This window comes from Psittacula echo, assembly GCF_963264785.1.
Source record: "Psittacula echo genome assembly, chromosome: 7".
Classification (NCBI taxonomy): Eukaryota; Metazoa; Chordata; class Aves; order Psittaciformes; family Psittacidae; genus Psittacula; species Psittacula echo.
The window spans coordinates 57,598,794-57,616,810 of record NC_137740.1 but is presented as its reverse complement, the minus strand read 5'-3'; the positions used below and the strand labels follow the sequence as shown (position 1 = coordinate 57,616,810).

The window sequence follows — 18,017 nt, the reverse complement described above, 5'->3', positions numbered from 1 at the left end:
GACAATGAATTCTTTACAATCCCTATTTCCTATCGTGCAGATATATCTTAAACAACTAGAAATGTTTACAAGTCGAACCACTATGCAGTTATACATTCAGGGAAGTCTGAAGTCTGGGCAACACTTCCTTGCTCTGTGCTTGTTTTAGGGATTGTAGATGGGATTGTAGTCTAGGATGTCATCTTGGCAGGTCCATCTTCTCTAAATGCTGAGCCACAGTCAGAACCTCACAGTTCCTACAATTAGGCTATAGTTTCTTCATTTCTTTCATCTTCAGCAATCTTTGATTGCTTCCTGTCCTCACCCATATGTTGTCAGCATGGAGACCAAGTGCCCTTTATGTGTCTTTGCTACCTGTTCATTCAGTCATTTCTGTGATACTAAATTGGAAGGGGTGACTGTTAATTTAATCCATGTGATGAGCACGAAGCGTACACAGGCATAAATTACGTGTGCCGTGTGACCATATCCATACAAGATTTCTCTGAGTTAGAGGATCTTCAGCATACCTTTCCATTTCTTTGAAGGATCACAGTCTGTGAAACTGCATGTGTTAATCTTGTTTCAGGCTTAATTGCTCCTAATCTTGTGTTTGCAAATGATCCTGGTCCTATGAAAGTACATCTGATATAAATTTATGCCCAGTTTACATCTTCATGATCCTATGTTTTAGTTTTGCTCAAATGTCTTAATTTTCTGTGCGATTTTGTTACTGTTTTTTGAGTTGAAGTTGGGATTTCCACCCCCCACCCCTCCCACCCCCATTTTTTTCTTAAAAAACAAACAAACCCAGACTTCTTTTTTGAGCTTCCTTTCTTACTCAGCTATCTAATCTATTAGACATAAATCTCAAAAGTACATGACCCATATTAAGGACTTCTTGGGTCAAGCATCAGTTTGTTGTAAACATGTTTCTGTCTTTCCAATCGATCCCATTAGGGGTCTAAGGAAGCCTGTTGATTAGGAAAGATTTTATCTTCCTCAGAACTTTTCTGTGACCAGAGATTGCTTTAGCACAGCAGGTGAGACCAAAATTAAAGAACAGAAAAGCGTCTGTTCTGAATGAGAAATAACCAATGGTTTTAAAATGCAGTTGTGATGGCAGTGATTCAGGTACAGTTTACTGTTTCACTAGTGGCTTCATTTAATTTTAAGTCATTGATACAGTATTGTACCTCCTATCCTGAAAAAAAAATTTACAGTCTTTTGTGGGGAATCATTATGGTTAAATTGATTCAAAACTGCAAATGTTCACTAGGAAAGCTTATAGAGAACCAGAAAATAAATACTACCATAAGCAGAAATCTATTCTGAAAAATGAATCCAGAATAGCTGAACTGATAAGATGTATATACTACTGGCTTAACTGTCTTTAGAGCCAAATGTTGAATCATACTTTGAACAAGATGATTCTGTTTTATCTGCAGAAAAACTCTTGATGTATGTCATTCTTCCTTGAGTAATACTGAAGAGGATGTTAAATCTGCACTACTTAGAAGCTGAACATTGGTTAAAAAAAAGTCTGAAAAGGGATGTGCTTTCTAGGAATGTGATTATTTTTCCTGGAAGGCTTATACTTATATATGGCCAAGACTCAGCTCTGTGTATTACACATAAAAACTAGCTTGTAATGACATTCCTACTTTGAGACCTCTTTGATATCTGTTTTGAGAGAGAAAGTTAGGCTGACAGATTCCTATGAAGCAGTTTTCTTCAGCCATTAAAATGCATCCTAGCAATAACCATTTGAAAAATCTAAGAGGAAACATTTCTCTGGTGTACATAAATCTATAATGCCCAGAGATTGTAAGTTGGCTCAAAGCAGATGTATTACTGTCCATCTGTCCTGTACATTCAGTAGTGGGCTGTTGGATGTGAACAGTTTTCATTGTTTTCATAGCAAGTATTTAAAAAAGGGGGTGAGGAAAGCAAAGTAGCAACAAAAATACTCTCCAAGAGTCATATCTTTTATGATGTTTCGCAATCTCTGTAGTACATTTTGACTATGAATGTCATGCAAGCTTTAATATTTTTACCTTCTACATTCATGTTTTCCTTTCCTGGATTTTTGGCTCTTTTTTAGGAGATAAAACTCCTATCTTTTTCATTTTCAGAGCCATGAGGCACTTGAGTTCTTATTCTGAGGAGGATGGACCTGTTGAAGGGGAAAATGAGTAGTCCGAGTCTTTCAGCTGTGACTGCTTTGCATCCCATGTGCTTTTTCATCCATTTTTGCTTTTTTATTAGCACCTTTCACTTTTGTCAGCTAGAGCAAATTGAAAACTAATGGTGAGGTCCAGCTGCTAAGTTAATGCTGACAAAGAACAAAACAATTTTGGAGTACACATCTAAATTCCTCTGTAATCTGGGTTCAGTACTTTTGGTATGAGAGACGTTTCTGTTCAGTTAGGCCATAACTGTGATATGAATATGAAATACTGTAAGGAGTCAGGCTCTTTGAAAAGTCAGCTACATCCTCAGTTATACTACATCACCCCATTATTTGTGAATAAAAATAATTTCTCTAAAAATAATCTTTATTTACCCAAAACATTCATTATTTGTGAATGAAATACCTGCTTTTACATTAGCTACCACAAAAACTGTTGTGGAAAGAAAGCTTCATGAGGTTATAAACAACAGAAGAGGGACTTGAATAAGCAAGCAGCATGAAATAATTGGATGTCGTGCACTGTGTATGATCAGCCTCTCCACTTCTTTTCCTTGTTTGTCAGTATTTTGATCCTTTGCATGACATCAGACAAAAGAGTGGCAGATACAGAAAACTAGGTAGCTGGAGCAGAGAGGAATGAGCTGACGTATCAAACACCATATCAAAAGAACTACCAAACCACAAAAAAATCAAGGTCTGACTGCTTAATCTGTTGTACAAAGATTCTGGGGCAGAACAGGTCTAGTGGGAGTGGTTAGGTTTCCCCTCCTGCTGTGTTTTTAAACTATTTTTCTGATCCTTTTTCTCATTTTAGCTTTCGTTTGTTTTTGTTTTGCTCTTAAGAAAGATATGGCGTTTCCTGATTAAAAATCTACTTGCTAACAAGGAGTGAGGTTGCCAGGTCACTGTGATTGTCCTCTTAAATGTGTGAGCATGATTGCGATCAAGTGTTCTCAATACTGTAACACAACATAGGCTGCCTGGCTGCCATTGACTTCATTGAGCTCCCTCTCTGGAGAACAGAGAATTAATGTAGTAATGAATAATGGTTCTGTTTATTCCACCTGTCAAATATATATTCTGTCATCAGTTTTGTGGGAAGCTGAACTTTGTTCTTGTGATTTTGAATTAGTGCTTTCGCTGTTTTCAATCCAACGTTGCCTAAGGAATTTCTGATTATTTTTTATTGTTGTTTTTGCTTAATGAACCAACACCAAATGATCTCTCACTTCTTAGTAAGATTTTTGCAAAGGTCCTATCAACGTAGGGATAGGTGCTGTGGCTGTGTTTTAATACAGTCTTTTCCATGCCCATATTTTACTTCTGCTTTCAGGCTAAGAGAATACAAATCAAGGAGAGACTCTATGGATACTGAGTAAAAATATGTGTATATTCTGGTGTTGTGGCCAACAGAATCACTCTTTGAGTGTGGTTGTATTCATGTATTTTTGACTTACAGTGGTAAAAATAACTCATAAATGATCCTTTTGAGGTTTTTCACATTGACAGTGTGTATGCACTATTAAACAAATAGTTCTCTGAAATTTCCACTCAGAGTGCCTAATTTGCGGTTGTTACTGGGAATTGTTGCTGTTATTTTATTCCCAGAATTCTGATGAGGTAAAGGGGATGCTACATCACCTAGAATGTGCCAAAAGGGTTGCTTTTGGATATCATCACACAAACTTGTGCTAGTGCCGCAGCTGGAAAGCTGTTTTAGCTCCATTTCCAGAACATGGTTTGTAGATGTATAAGTTAACATACCTGGTAATTCAAAAATCATGACTAGCAAAAAATAAGTGCTTTAATAACTTTCATTATGATCTCATTTATCAGACCCATAATATTAAAAATTCTCTATAGGTTACTTGGCTGCATATTTCCATGCAGTTATGGCTGCTGAAGTAGTGATAATCTGCTAAGTGAGCTATCATAGTATCTGGATAAGTAATTCTGACAGTCATAACATACTAATTGTGCAACAAAACTGGGAGGAAGACGAGGGTTGTTGCTGAAGGTTTTGCCAGTTTTTTGTCAGTTGAGGCCGCCTGTTTTTCATTAGCCACAAAACTGATGTTAATGCATTTTGGACTATTGGAAGGACCCAATATGTTGACCCAACCCAGCTCACAGGGAAGTCTGCTGCCTCCCCGGGGGCAGGGTAAGGCACATAACCAGAAAACTCCCTCTTCTGGTACAGCCTAATGCTTACTATCCTTTACTAGTCTTTTGAGTGGGTAGTGAGGAAGTCTCATGAACAAGCAGCCTGAGGGGACTCAAGGACTTAAGGGCCTTGGGGTGACTGGTTCAGGGTTCAGGAGTCCAAGTAGTGTTCTCGTCCTTTGTGCCAGACACAAACAATGACAGTGGTTGCATCAGAAAAATGGCATTAATTCTTGGCTCTGGGACTGAGTTCTTACAGTAGTGCATTGTTTGCCTCTGTGTTTCATTATTTTCCTGTGTATTCAGTTTGCAAACAAATCATAAGCTGTTTTCTAACTGTGATATCTATAAACTCAGCCCAGTTGTACAGAGACAAAATGTTTTATTGAAAGATTTAGTGGGAATAAAGATTTCTTGCACTTTCACTGACGGCAGTTTGATCCCCCTGCCTTCAAACTGTGCCCTTAAAAATACTTGTGCAATCATGTTACTCAATATGCTCAAATATGACAGATGGACTGGTCTTTAGGCTTTGTAACCACCTGCAGTTTTCAGTGAAGTCCAGAGGATTAGAATTTACTCAGTATATCTGGAAAGGTTTTTAGTAAACAGCTTTGCTAATCATGTGCAAGAAGCAGCATGTTCTGGTTCACTCAAGTTTAGTTACGTGCTGCGGGACTAATAAGAGAAGAAACTGTTAACAGTTAATTTGCTCAGTAGAGCAGGCAGGTATGACTTTTGAGTAAACAAAATGGTACAGATAACACTGCTATTATGGATCATTTCTAGAAGACACTGTATTCACAGAGAGAAAATACCAGGTTTTAAAGGAAATCAGAATGATCCAAAACATACAGGCATTTTCATGGCAAAACTGACAGAGAAGCTGTTTTCAGCAAATGCCCTGACAAGCGCTTAGTCAGTGCCTCCTTCCAGAAAGCCATTTGTGACCCAAAACTTCAGGTCTGTAAATGTCTGTTCTAAAAACTGCTGATACAGCTTTTGCTTCCCAGGGCTAGAGCCAGGTATTCAGAAAGTAGTACTACCACAGCCAGTCAGGCTGTGTTTGTCCACTTGGTATGGTGTAAATGCACATACCACTAAATAGTGTATAGTGGTAAGCAAAAAAAATGGTTTTGCATTGACTTTACATTTTGATAAAATACTTTGTGTTTCCTCCGAGATATATTAAAATTAATATTATAATTCTGAAACTGCAAATATAATTTGTTTCTTTACATTGTTGAGAAGCAGTTAAATAGAAAATATCTAGATATTTATTTGCACTTTTTAAATTGCTGGAATGATTTATTTGCAGTTTTCATGGTGTTAACATTTTTATTGCTTTATATTGCACATGTTGGGTTTTAATAGTTGCATCCTTCATTTCATTAATTTCAAATCAAACATTAAGTTGCAACGAAAGTTCAGTCATACCTCCTAGAGCATAAAAAATAAGCTTTGGTCTTCACGTTCTAGAATGAAAGGGGGGATGGAATACAGACTAAGTAGAAAAGTAATCTTTTCTCTCAGCAAGATCTGCGATATTACACATAATGGCATCTGGTAACTGTGAGATCTGTGTTCATTCCTGTAGTACAAGGTTTAGTTTTATTGTGCTTCAGTTAACCAAGGCTAATTTAGCCTTTAGCAATTATGGATTTTACCAGTACTCAGCAAGGGATTGCCTTTTGCTATTGAAATCATTGTAAATTTTGTACCTAATCAATAAGACCCAGCTTGTAGTTTTACTTCATTTTCAAACCTGTTTTCATTTTCTTCCTTTTAAATGCGGTATCTCATTTGCTCAAAAAAACAGATACAGAAATGTCCCTGGGAGTTCATGTTATAAAACATTTAAATCTTTGGCTGTGCCAAGACTTACATCTATAATTAAATTCAGACCTCTCAAAACTCGAGCCTTAGAGATGCAAAATATACCGAAGAAAGAAAGATTTTAAGTAATTTAAATGAATACATAATAAAATCCAGGAATATTTCATAGTAGAAATGAAATTGAAATATGTTTTTACATCATGGTTTGCTCCATGTTAAAATCAGTTAGAATCTTTCCATTGATTTCCATTTCAGTCATTACCACATGCACGGGCCTCGGGTCTTCAGTTTTCCATGAACAGCAAGTGACTTAGGTGCTAATTTGTGAGGGAACGAGCCCTGTTACATCCTCAGTACCAAAATGTTTACAAGATCATGTGTGTTTTGAGGACAAGACATCTAATAATTTGAAATTCGTAGGCAGTCCAAAGTCCTAGAAAGTAGGAATTAAATTCAAGGATGAAATCGCAGACCTGTTACAAGTGCTACATATTTTCAGATGGGCTATCATTCCCAGACTCTTCCATGTATAAAGAGGCAGGGAAGTGTCATTTTTATTGTAAGGTTAAAAAACCTAATAAGTAAAGGCACAAAATGCAGCTAGATATGGTGTCACGAGCACTCAGACTTGCAGAGTGAGAAATGGGCAGCAGAGTGGGAGCAAAGTCATTAAATATTTATAATGGAGCTGGCAAAAGTATGATTTATCAAAAATACACTTTCACCGAAGTAGAAGTATTTGGCGATGTGATAGTTCTGCCATTTCTGCAGTGCTGATGGGGTTTTTGAGAGGACCCAATTGAAAATCTGACCTTTTTCTGAAAACAGCTATTTTGATGCAGCTTGGTTTCATAAAAAGGTTCAAATAACTTTTAATTTCACATTGAGAAAGAACCTGCATCAGCTTCGAGGCTGCAGAACAATACAGTTGATGCCCTCTGTGAAGCTCCTTCTCAAGAGGAAAGATGAGGCAACAAATAGGATAACATCTAAGAGATACAGCAAATAAGTAGGGGCTTTCAGTATATTTAATGATAAGCACAATACTCAGCATGTTAAGCTCATTGTGGTTTTGAATTTACTGTTTAAGAAACAAACTTTCTTACATTACTAAATAATTGATATTCATAAGATATCCTATTGTCAAATCTTAGAAGGGACACAGCCCTCACGTTTACTAAGATGTTCCTAATGGTTGTTCTGTATCTTTAGGTTCAATGCAGATGCGATTTGTATATCCAGTATAGGTATTTTCATATTAGTGAGAGTCTAAACACTTAACCTTGATTTTCTATATAGAAAATAATACTTTATGCTATTACTAATGGCAGCATTCTATGAAAGAATAATGTTTGCAATCAGCCTGAGTTTTACTTGGGCACAGTGCTGCCTACCATTATAAATACTATGCCAAGGGTCTGTGCTTCTGAGGTTGTTTTGGTGGATGGGGTCCCGTCTGAGTCACTGAATGTATCAGGACCTGTAGTGGCTTGACTCTAAACTCTGAGGAGGTGTTAAGTGATTGTCTCAGAAAAATCAGGGGTTTTGTCTTTTTGCTGTTATTAGCAGAATCAAAAGCTGGAAATAAGGAACAAAGTTGCTCAAGGGTAGCTTTGAACTCTAGTGAGGTAGTCAGCTCCCACAGATGAGGTTTTCACACCTCTGATGTGTAAAATACTAAGCAGTATTTTAAAGTATTAAATCCAAGGCCTTCTCATACACAAAGCTATGGTGGGGAGTCTCTTGGATTTCTGTGCCTAAAAAGACAGGCTTTTTCATGAACTGCCTGTGAGTGGCAATTCACTGCAAACCTTTGCTGCATAAACATGTATCCATTTACGGGCTGAACTATGGTCAGTGGCTGGAGCCATTTGATGTCTTTTTGGTAATGGTGGGGGGAGCAGCACAGTATAAAATGACACAGACACTTGCCTTTCTAAAGGCATAGTAGGACATAAACCATGCAAAAAAAAGGAGGAGGAGTAAGATAAACTGAATATATGTTTTAGAAATCATGATAGCAGTTCTAAGTGTCCATACAAATTGGAGTGCAAATGCTCATCTAGTGAGAGATCTGCATTTACCTTTTATTTTGATAAATTTATTATCTTTACTATGTGATTCCTATTCTGATAAAAGGCCAGATGCTTTGATTTTGACTGTTGTTTTTAATTTGTGGTGATGCTTTGTAGTAGAATCATTTGTGTCCAGAGTAGCTCACTGTGCCTGGATATCCAGTCCAAATCATGACTGTACACTTGGAGCTGAATAGTTCAGATTCTTTTAAAGACAGACAAGTGGAAGTAAAAACAAATGAAAAAAAGCCATGATCAGGAGGAACCATATGGTGCTCTTGTAACAATTAAACTCAGTGCTCTACTCATGTCTGCAGGATGCACAGATTAGACTCTTGTGCCCAGGCTCCATGCCAAGATTGAATTAATGTTCCTAAGCTTTTTATTTAATCTGCTTCTGTAAGAAGAGGCCATAGCAGAATAAATAGCCGAGTGAAAACTCAGGGATGTGTAACCACCTTATCCCTTCCTAACATCTCACTGTGTTCTCCCACGCGTGTTTTTATGGGCATGAAGCAAAACCGGCCTGAGATAAGTAACATGCCTCTGACATATTTTATTGTACATGTTAACGTGAACTGTTTATTGCATGTTTAAGAGCCGGTGAAAAGATCCAAACTGCATAATTTCCCTTTTATCTCACTTCATATGCTGCCAATGCTGTGGATATTCCACAATTATCCAAAGGTATTTTGCATTGCACCTCTCCAGTGCTTATTTTTGCCAACCTGACATGTTTGCATACACATTTTGGAGAAAATTCTCATCAAAATTCACTTTCTTTGTACTCCATTTTTTTACAACGTGTAAAAATCACAGGAGGATCTTGCCGTCCTTTCTTATGTCTGTTGTGCTCATCCAGAGTGCTCTCACTCCAGGCCGTGACAGAGCCACAAATCAGCACAGCACCACACTAATGTGACTGCTTGGTTTCTAGCTTAGAGGTGCCAGCATCCAGTTGTCTTCAGACTCCCATTTGCACAGAGCCTCAAATGAGCACCTGTTGCTCCTGGGTGATTCTGTAATTCTTTCTGATGGCATTCTGTTACCAACAGCATAATCTTTCAAATCACAAATATGAGAAAAAAAGAGGGTGAATGGCTATCTCAAAATATTGGCGTACTGGAAGAAAGATGCAGGGCTATTGATTGTCCTTTATTTCTGCTTCACTTTCCTGGTCATTCTGGTTTGGTTTACATATGTGAAACTATTCTATGGCTATTATTTTTGCAAGACAGCCGTAGCTCCTAGTACTTGTCACTCCTTTGATTTGTGTGGTCAAGTCCACTGCTTATATTATGTCCTAGCCAGTCCAAACTTCCTGGTATAGTTCTCATGTTAAAGCTGGGTGATGCTTTGAGTGTAAAGAAACAGCAAAAGGATTTGAATGTTCACTGTATGCTTTGAATTAGCTAACTATATCCCAAAACAATGCATTTAAAATTATTCAGGGGAATAATTTTAATAAATGCAACATTTTCCAAGATGCTTTATCTCAGAAAGTGTCTGCATTGATATTGGGCCCCAGGGAAAGTGGTTTAATTAAAAAGTAAGTTTTTCTGTCAGTCTGCTGAGTCTTCAGTAGACTAAACAGCTGGTGATTCTCTGAGTGTAACATGGTGCTGTTCATTTTCTTATTTCTCTCTGTTTATCTCACAAGGGAACCAAATCTATTAGGTAATGTAGCTGCAGAAAATACTTGTTAGGTTTGCCTACCAGACTGTAGGAATTCTGTAAGTAGTACATGTCTGCTAGCCAACATTCCTAATCTTAGGTCTTTATTTAATTTGAAAATCTAGTTACATTGTACATCATTGGCTTCTTTTATGTATTTTATTAGCATTTGTCCTTTAATACTTAGTGGCTAGAAATGATTGCAAGCATTGTAATAACCTTTTTAACATTAACATGCAGAGGGGTCTAGGTGTCTCTCATAAAAATAGGTGCACTTTATTCAAAGGATATCACAGAATCACAAAATGGATATACACAGTAAAATTGGGTCAGTGCCTCACCAGCAAGTTACTTCCTTTTTTTCATAGTTTAGACCTCACTAATCCAGAGGTGAAATAACTTCATGATCCATCTTTCAGACACAGACATGAAATTAAGGCAGTGGTAGCATATGGGCTTCTGTGTTTACTGGGGGATGACTATCTGGAGCAAAGTCATGTTTCATCGCCTGTGACAGCAGGAAATCTGCAATCACTGATTGCAGCTTCAAGGGAACACTAATCAAACAATGCAGGTAGTGTGTGAAAACAACCTGTACATGTGTATATGATAGTTATTGACACATGTGAAAAAGTAGATCAGAAAATGACCCAACTGGGTACTGAGTAATTAAGCTCCACTTACCTCCTGGAGGATAAAGTTCCTTTTGTTAATGTGCTTTTTTCAGCTTTAACTGCACAGTTGCAGGATTATTTTTCAAATAGTTCATTATAATGTGGTATTCTAAAAAAATGGCAAGGCAAATATTTCTCAGTAATGATCATGTAATTGTTAAAGACACTGTGCTGTGCCTTACAGCATTTTAACAAATGCGGACAGCTGTTTCTCTGTGTTGAATCTGTGTTCATGTGATACTCAGATGCACTGCTAAATCCACAGGATGTTTGCTAACATGAAACATGATGTTAGAAAAAGCCTTCCATTGTTGCAGGTGGTCGTGGAGCTCCATATATTGATTGTGACAGTATAGCCTTTTGGTACTGTTCTTAAATTTGTACCTTTTTGCTTGCTTTCTCTCTTGAATCTTGCAGATTTCAGAAAGAAGAAAAGATTGGGAAATATGTGAGGTTATTCACAATAGAAAATACGATATGAATTTGACTGATGGGAGGAACTAAGGCCAGTATTTAATATTTCTCTTCTCTTAGAATAGAGGTTGCTCAAGAACTGTATAATCATTACTTAACCACATCTTTCTATACACAAACCTTGTCATATATTTTTCTGATCCACCTGAATGTTTACTGCAGTCTTCAAACAGATGTGAATTGATTCTCTGTCGTGTAAGCTGGAGTGCAAGGATGTCTTGTGCAAGAGCCTTGAGCAACCTGGTATTGTGGGAGGTGTTCCTGCCTGAGGCAGGGGGTTGGAACTAGATGATCCTAGGGTCCTTTCCAACTCAAACCGTTCTGTGATTCTAAATCTGAGTGCACTGTATGACGTGTTAGGCATCTAAGCAGTGATCTAGTTTCCAGCAGAGCAACATGGTCATGTATCACACTATAATCAGAGCATGCCCATAAAAATGACACTTTTTAAGCAAGCTTATTTAAATAAAATTGCAGAGTAGGTTTTTCACATGCCTTGTTGCTGACCACCTTCACAACCCAGGTCATTTCCCTTGGGAAACTTACTGTGGAGCCAGGAAGAAACCTGCGTATGACTGCTGCTTATACACTACACACAGAATTCTCCATCCTGAGCAATTGAAGAATGAAGCGTGGTTCATTTGGTGTGAGTTTATGGCAACAGTGAATCACTTGAAGTGCAGCTGAAGTTTCCTCTACTTTGCCATTTCAAATCCATAGAAAAGGAAGGATAGCAGCTGATTTATGCTCTTGCTTTGCAGAGCTTGTTGCCCATAAAATTAGGTATGAGGAAATAATAATTTTTGTATTTTATTAAGATACGAAAACCTCCCTCTGTTTATGATTGCAGTATCGCTTCCTGGGTTTTAGTATTTTGGCATGAGTTTAATAGCATTGACTTCAGTGAGCTGGAAAAGCACATACAGTAGATACTGCCTTATTGATTTTTTTTTCTATCTTTAAGGGTATTTTACATTCTTAATTCTTGCTTTACCTTCTTTTCTCAAAGAACTACCCTTTCCTCCCTCAAAACTTAACCTTCTATGTTCTGTAATTATCTGAACAGTAGCTATAGTTGATGATAGAAAAAACTTGTCAAAGCAGCAGACTTTCCCAGTGGTGTGGAGACACTCTAAAGGTCAGCAGCTCCAAACTACAGGAGCTTATTTGCAGGATTCCAGCAGAGAAACTTGAATATGATTCTATAATGCAGTTGTTGTCCTGGAAGGCTGGATTTAAAAAAAACAAGCTAAAACAAATACCAAAAAAATCTAAAGAGAAACATCAACCCCTAAACAAACTGACTGAAAAAACCAACACCAGCTGCACTGCCAACAGGGATCTTTGATGATGGATGATCTAAGAGCAACGTGCTTGTGTTTGGAGGTTCATCTGTATGTAGAGAGAGCACATTTAAAGGGTTAAAGATTCAAATTTGATTCAGACTAAGAGTACTTTAATTTTGTTGACAAGATTGGTTTAAAACCTTTAGTTCTAGCAAGAGGAAGGTCATATCCACAAGCATATCCACAAGTCATATCCATTGTAAAACTGTATGTTTAACAAAATTCTTGGAAGCCTGGGTGTGCCATGTAGTATATGAAGAAGATTAATTCTAATGGTTGTCAAATACCTTTTACTTGTGACATGATGGATCCATGTAGCTGAATCAGGTTCTTGAAGGACACACATAAGGAAGAAACAGTGTTACGATCATTCATTCATATGCAAGTCTTCAGAGGTCATAGTGACACCTTGGTCATGGCATTCTTGTCTCTGTTCTTCAAATTCAATACACATCTCACCTAAACAGAGCATGTGTCTCTTATAAGGTGTTGAGTGGGTTTATGTGTGATCATGCAGCTTTGACTCTTAGGCACTTTAGGATCTTTCAGGGACACTGTGCTTACCTCAGGAAGTATAAAACTGCAACCTTTGTTCTAAATAAATGATCAAGTATCTGGTTTGCACATATGAGAAAAACACACATGGAAATATAGTAAAAGGCTAGAGAGTAATAAAATCAGAACAGGCTATGAATATAAATGAGTATATTAGCAGTGAACTAATGAAGCCTGGTTTCCTTCAGGTTTGAGCTTCATGTTTGATTAAAAAGGTGCAAGAGAGAATAGAAGCTTTTCTTGTTGTTGAGCTTTTACAAGGTCTTTGTGTGGACTGTTTGCTATCCAGTGAGATGGGTTTCTGTAGCATCTCTGTGTTGCGCAGCTGCATAATTTCATAGCACTTGTGGGAACAACTCACCTTTATAAAATGTAATTGAAATTAGCAAATGGTTTGGAAGTGAATGGCAGGAACAAATATATGTGTGTACACTCACACACATAGACATGTTCTGAACACAGCTGGATAAACTCTATACTCCATATGGAATCATGAGGCCAAAGGAGAGAACAGAACATGCAGGGAAGTCGGGTTTGAGTTAATCATAGAATCATTCAGGTTGGGAAAGACTTCTAAGAACATTGAGTCCAAATGTAAACCCAGCACTGCCAAGGCCACCACTAAACCGTGTCACTAAACAGTGGAAAGATTTGTTGGTTATATTTCAGAAATTATTAACTGTCAATATTTTTTCCAGGCTATTACAATTTTTACAGAGAAAACTGTACTATTATTATCCCAGTAGTAACATATGGATCTCTAGCAGAGCTCTTAAAATAATGTAGGCTTCAAAATTAATAGGTGCTCATGGATATTGGTAGTCTGAATGATTTGAAGAGAAAACATAATGCCCAGAATTTAAGACGTATTAAAATGAAGCAGCTCTTAGTAAAGTTCAGCCCTGTAACTGAAAGATTTTATAGGAAGCAAATTGAAAGCCGCAGGATGTATGACTTTGGGAGAAGAGGTATCTTCCCCTCTAGGCTGAGTGCAGCAGCTATAGGATTTCATGGATGTGCTTCCACCTTTATGTGGTATCACCAACTTCTTATCAGCTCACTGCCATCACCATTTTTATGATCTTTAAATCCAATATGTGCCTGTTCCCAAAACCATTGCAATGAAGATCAAAGCTCAGTAATCTGCTGCTTTGTCTGTTGTGAGGAAAACAATATCCCAGTTTGCACTCTACTTAAATAATTAGAGCCAATCTTACAAGGGAGAAGGAAGGTAGGTTGTGCCAAGGGTCTGAAAGTGTTGGTTCTGCAATTTAAATGGTGAGTCTGAGTAAGAGAGACACCCTGTCTCCTTTTCCTCCAGAAAAACTCAACTGGGTTCTTACACTTTGAAGTAGTATAAGCTCAGCACAATTTCTGTTGGCATCATGTAGGTCAGGGTTTAAATAAAGACCTATAGCTCAATTTAATAATGAATAATACTATATGTTAATGTGTTATAGTTTAAAGACACTATTTGTAATGCCTAGTAGTAGTAGTTTTATATATCTGTAAATGTGTGTCTTGCAATGTAAAAGTGGGCCTTGTTTAATTTTCTACTATGTTGCAGCTGCTACAACTCTTTTATAATTTCCATTTCTAATATATTCATTAAGGTGCTTTTTTGGAATCATTATGATCACTCTACATTTTAATTTTCAATAGTGTTAAATCATTTCTTTGGAAACAGTAGTAGAAAAACAAGAATCTGAAAAAATCTTCTGAAAAACAAGAATCATACTTAACTTTTTAAAATTTATGAAGTTGTTTTCATAGAAGTAGTTTGCTGTCACCAGAATCTCGAAGTGTATGTGGGGTTTTTGGAGTGTGCTTAAAAATATCTCCTCATATCCATGCAGCTGTCATTATTTTATGTTTGGCAATTGGGGGATATAAAAGTCAAAATTAGAGTAATGTGAACTATATAGAGTTATATAGAGTCTGTCATAAGAGCAGGATATAGAGACTTCTAAAATACTTGCTGAGAACTAATTAGAACATGTGCTGCTTCTGTGATTGCTTTGCATAAGGCCTCTGCATTTGGAGAGGTAAAGGTAATACATGTTTAGATTAAGGCTGAGAGAAATTCCGTTCTGCCCTGAGCTGTTTCTGTTTGTTAAGAACAGTAGGCGTGGATGTCTGCAAATGCTGTATTGTTTACAACCAAACAGTGGATCAATATAATTATAAACACAAAACACTGAAGTTATGGTTTCTGCTGGTAGATTGTGCAGCTGAGGAAAAGTTTATTATTAGGAAACTATGAAGTCCATTATTGCAGAAGACAGCAAATAGTATTTTTCCATTAGACTTGCCACATTTACTTTCTTATTGTCATATTCAGTTAAAATAAAACTGAAATCCACAATACCGTTTTAGATTAATGTTTCATTTTGAAGTTGCAGGGAAATTAGGATGATACTTTTTTTCATAGGTATGGGTGATGACATTGAGATACAAATTCAGTAATCACTGCCCATGATCAAAGCTGAACAAACTGCTTCACTTCAGCCTTCTCTTAATCTTTTTTTCCTATGCAGTGGTTAATAAATGTTGTGGAGTCTGCTTTTATGGCTGTGCGAAGTATTAGTCTTTTTGTGATCCTCAGGATAAAATCCATTCTTTCTTCTATGGCCCACATATTTGGTATTCTAGAGGGTGGAAAAGAGCACATCTTTTGTCTGTTTGGGAAACCACACCTGAGTGAGGAGCTGGAGCAAGCGTCAAAACAAATAGTTGATATGTTTTCATAATTACTAAAACAACTGTTTGCTGATCTTGCAAAGACATCCATAGGATTTATTATTATTGTTGAGTGTGGGATTTATTTACCTAAATGTCACTGTATATAGCTGAGATGAGCTTCAGCTCCCATTAAACTAAAGGGAAACCTATATGATGGTAGTTGAGGGAATATCCTAAAAAGCCTGTATTTATACTTCAAGTGCACCTGATTCCTACATGCCCCACACAGACCCTCTCCCATTTTTTCTTTCTCACACATAATTGGAATTACAGACTCTAGCACTTCTAAAAAGTCAAATGTTCAGTCTCTTCTCTAAAAATAGACAATATATTCTATTAGAAAAAGAGAGAGGAGCTAGGCTTGAATTAGAGGTCCTAGATTTAGAGTTCATTTGATATTTGGCAGTTGACTCCGATATGATTGGCAAGGAGATTTCCAAAAGGCTGCAACTCTACACTGGAAATAAATGTAAAAGACTTATGTCAGTGGGAAACAGCTTTGAATCTATAATGCATGTCCCGAGACAGACTTACTCATAAAAGAGCATGTGTTTAATGTGTCATAAAAATATTTAAGCCCCATTGGTCTTTGTATAAATATCTCATTTTTAAACTTGGATTCTGGAGTGGCTAAAAGTGAATTCAGCATGTATATTGTTGCCATCACTATGAAGGATTAAAAAGAAAAGATCACCAGAAACTGGGGGATTTTTGCCCCTTCCACACAAATATTCTCACAAGACGATGTTGCTTTTGTGTCCAAATCAATTTTTTTTTTTCAGTCCTTGCTATATCATGGTTTTTTATATAGTATTCCTGTGAGAGAAGCTGTGGAGGGAGGCAGTTTGGAGGCAGAGTGACTTGCTGCCAAGAAGGCATTCATGTATGAGTGTGTGAATGCGGGTGGGTGACCGAGATGTCCAAAAAAGACACTTGTCTGTGTTCCTCCAGCTACTTCTGTTCCAAAGATGATGTATGTCTGTAAATAAAGCAGGGTATATTTGGATGTGCCCATGTTTTGCATCATTATTTGTTTCAGTGTTGGGAAACTAAACTGCAAGAATCTGAACATCTGCTACCACCTCGCAGCTCAAGTGGTTCAAGGAGGGAGGGACAACAGTTGGAAAAGACAACCTATAAAATACTGTTTTTCTTTCTGCTATTTTCTTGAACTAAATAAGATCTTCTTAATTTAGCTGAAAACTAATTTAGCTCAACATTGGTGTTAGTACCAAATCTAGGGAATAGTCTCTGAGGCTTTAAAAAAGCATTTAGTAATGACAGAGGGACAGGGAAGTACGTGACCAGAGCTGCACTTGCTGTATCACACTGTACGAGCTCGTGCCTAGTGGCCGTTTTGAATGTATGGTAACTGTATGTAACTGATGCCTGAGTCTGTACTTCTCCAATCTATAACAGCATGTGAAATTCAGATTTACTGCTAACTTCTCGAGTGTGGCACCAGTGCATTAGACTTAGATCTCCTTGGTTCTGATGTTTTGTACTGTTCCTCACAGGTGAAATCTGTGCTTTTAAAATCCATGGACAAGAAATGCCCTTCGAAGCTGTTGTACTAAACAAGACATCTGGAGAAGGTCGTCTTCGAGCAAAAAGTCCTGTTGACTGTGAACTGCAGAAGGAATACACATTCGTCATCCAGGCCTATGACTGTGGATCAGGACCAGGTGGAAGAAACTGGAAGAAATCTCATAAGTGGGTGAAAATTAGGAGGAATACTTTTTTGCTTTGGCATGCATTTGCTCTCCAGTACAGATCATATTGAAGGGCTCCTTTTTATACTGTAGCCAGGTAGAAAACAAAACCAAATTACTGTTGTTGCAATAGTCAATCCACTTTTTATTTCTTTTTCCTTTTAGAAGATACATTTTTCTTTTTGCCTCCTGCAGTTTGACCCATTGTGCAGTGGTTCCAGTTGAAGCTCTTAAGAGGATTCCTGTTCAAGTAAAGAAATGGATCTCAGTTTTGGTTTAGTTTTCTGTTCTTGCTTTCATGTTAAATACATTGACTTAAAAGATCATCTAAGGCATGGAAGCTAGCTTTTATTGATGATTTACAAATTCTAAATAGGTTTTCTCTCTCTTCATTCTGTTTCAAATGGTAAGAGAAGAGAAATGACCTTTTTTACCATGTCTGTATATATACGCTGCAGCAGTGTTGCCTTTGCACAGTGTGTTTCTGATCTCAGCTTTTGGACAGCAAGTCTCAGAGGAATTAAAATCCTCTCGAAGAAACAGGTATTGAAGGTTAGTAGATGGTACTTTTTGCTGTGGAGGCGATTCCCTGA

The 18,017-nt window shown here is 37.3% G+C and overlaps 1 protein-coding gene across 2 annotated transcripts in view; it reads left to right on the top strand.

The window, feature by feature from the left end:
- Window positions 1-18,017, top strand: part of CLSTN2 (calsyntenin 2) — a gene marked incomplete at both ends in the record, with an annotated part of 315,955 nt that overhangs the window by 222,595 nt on the left and 75,343 nt on the right. For both annotated transcript variants that reach the window (XM_080622918.1, XM_080622917.1), the window contains one exon: window positions 17,230-17,425. In XM_080622918.1, coding sequence (XP_080479044.1) covers window positions 17,265-17,425 — 161 coding nt within the window. The remainder of the gene's footprint in view (window positions 1-17,229; window positions 17,426-18,017) is intronic.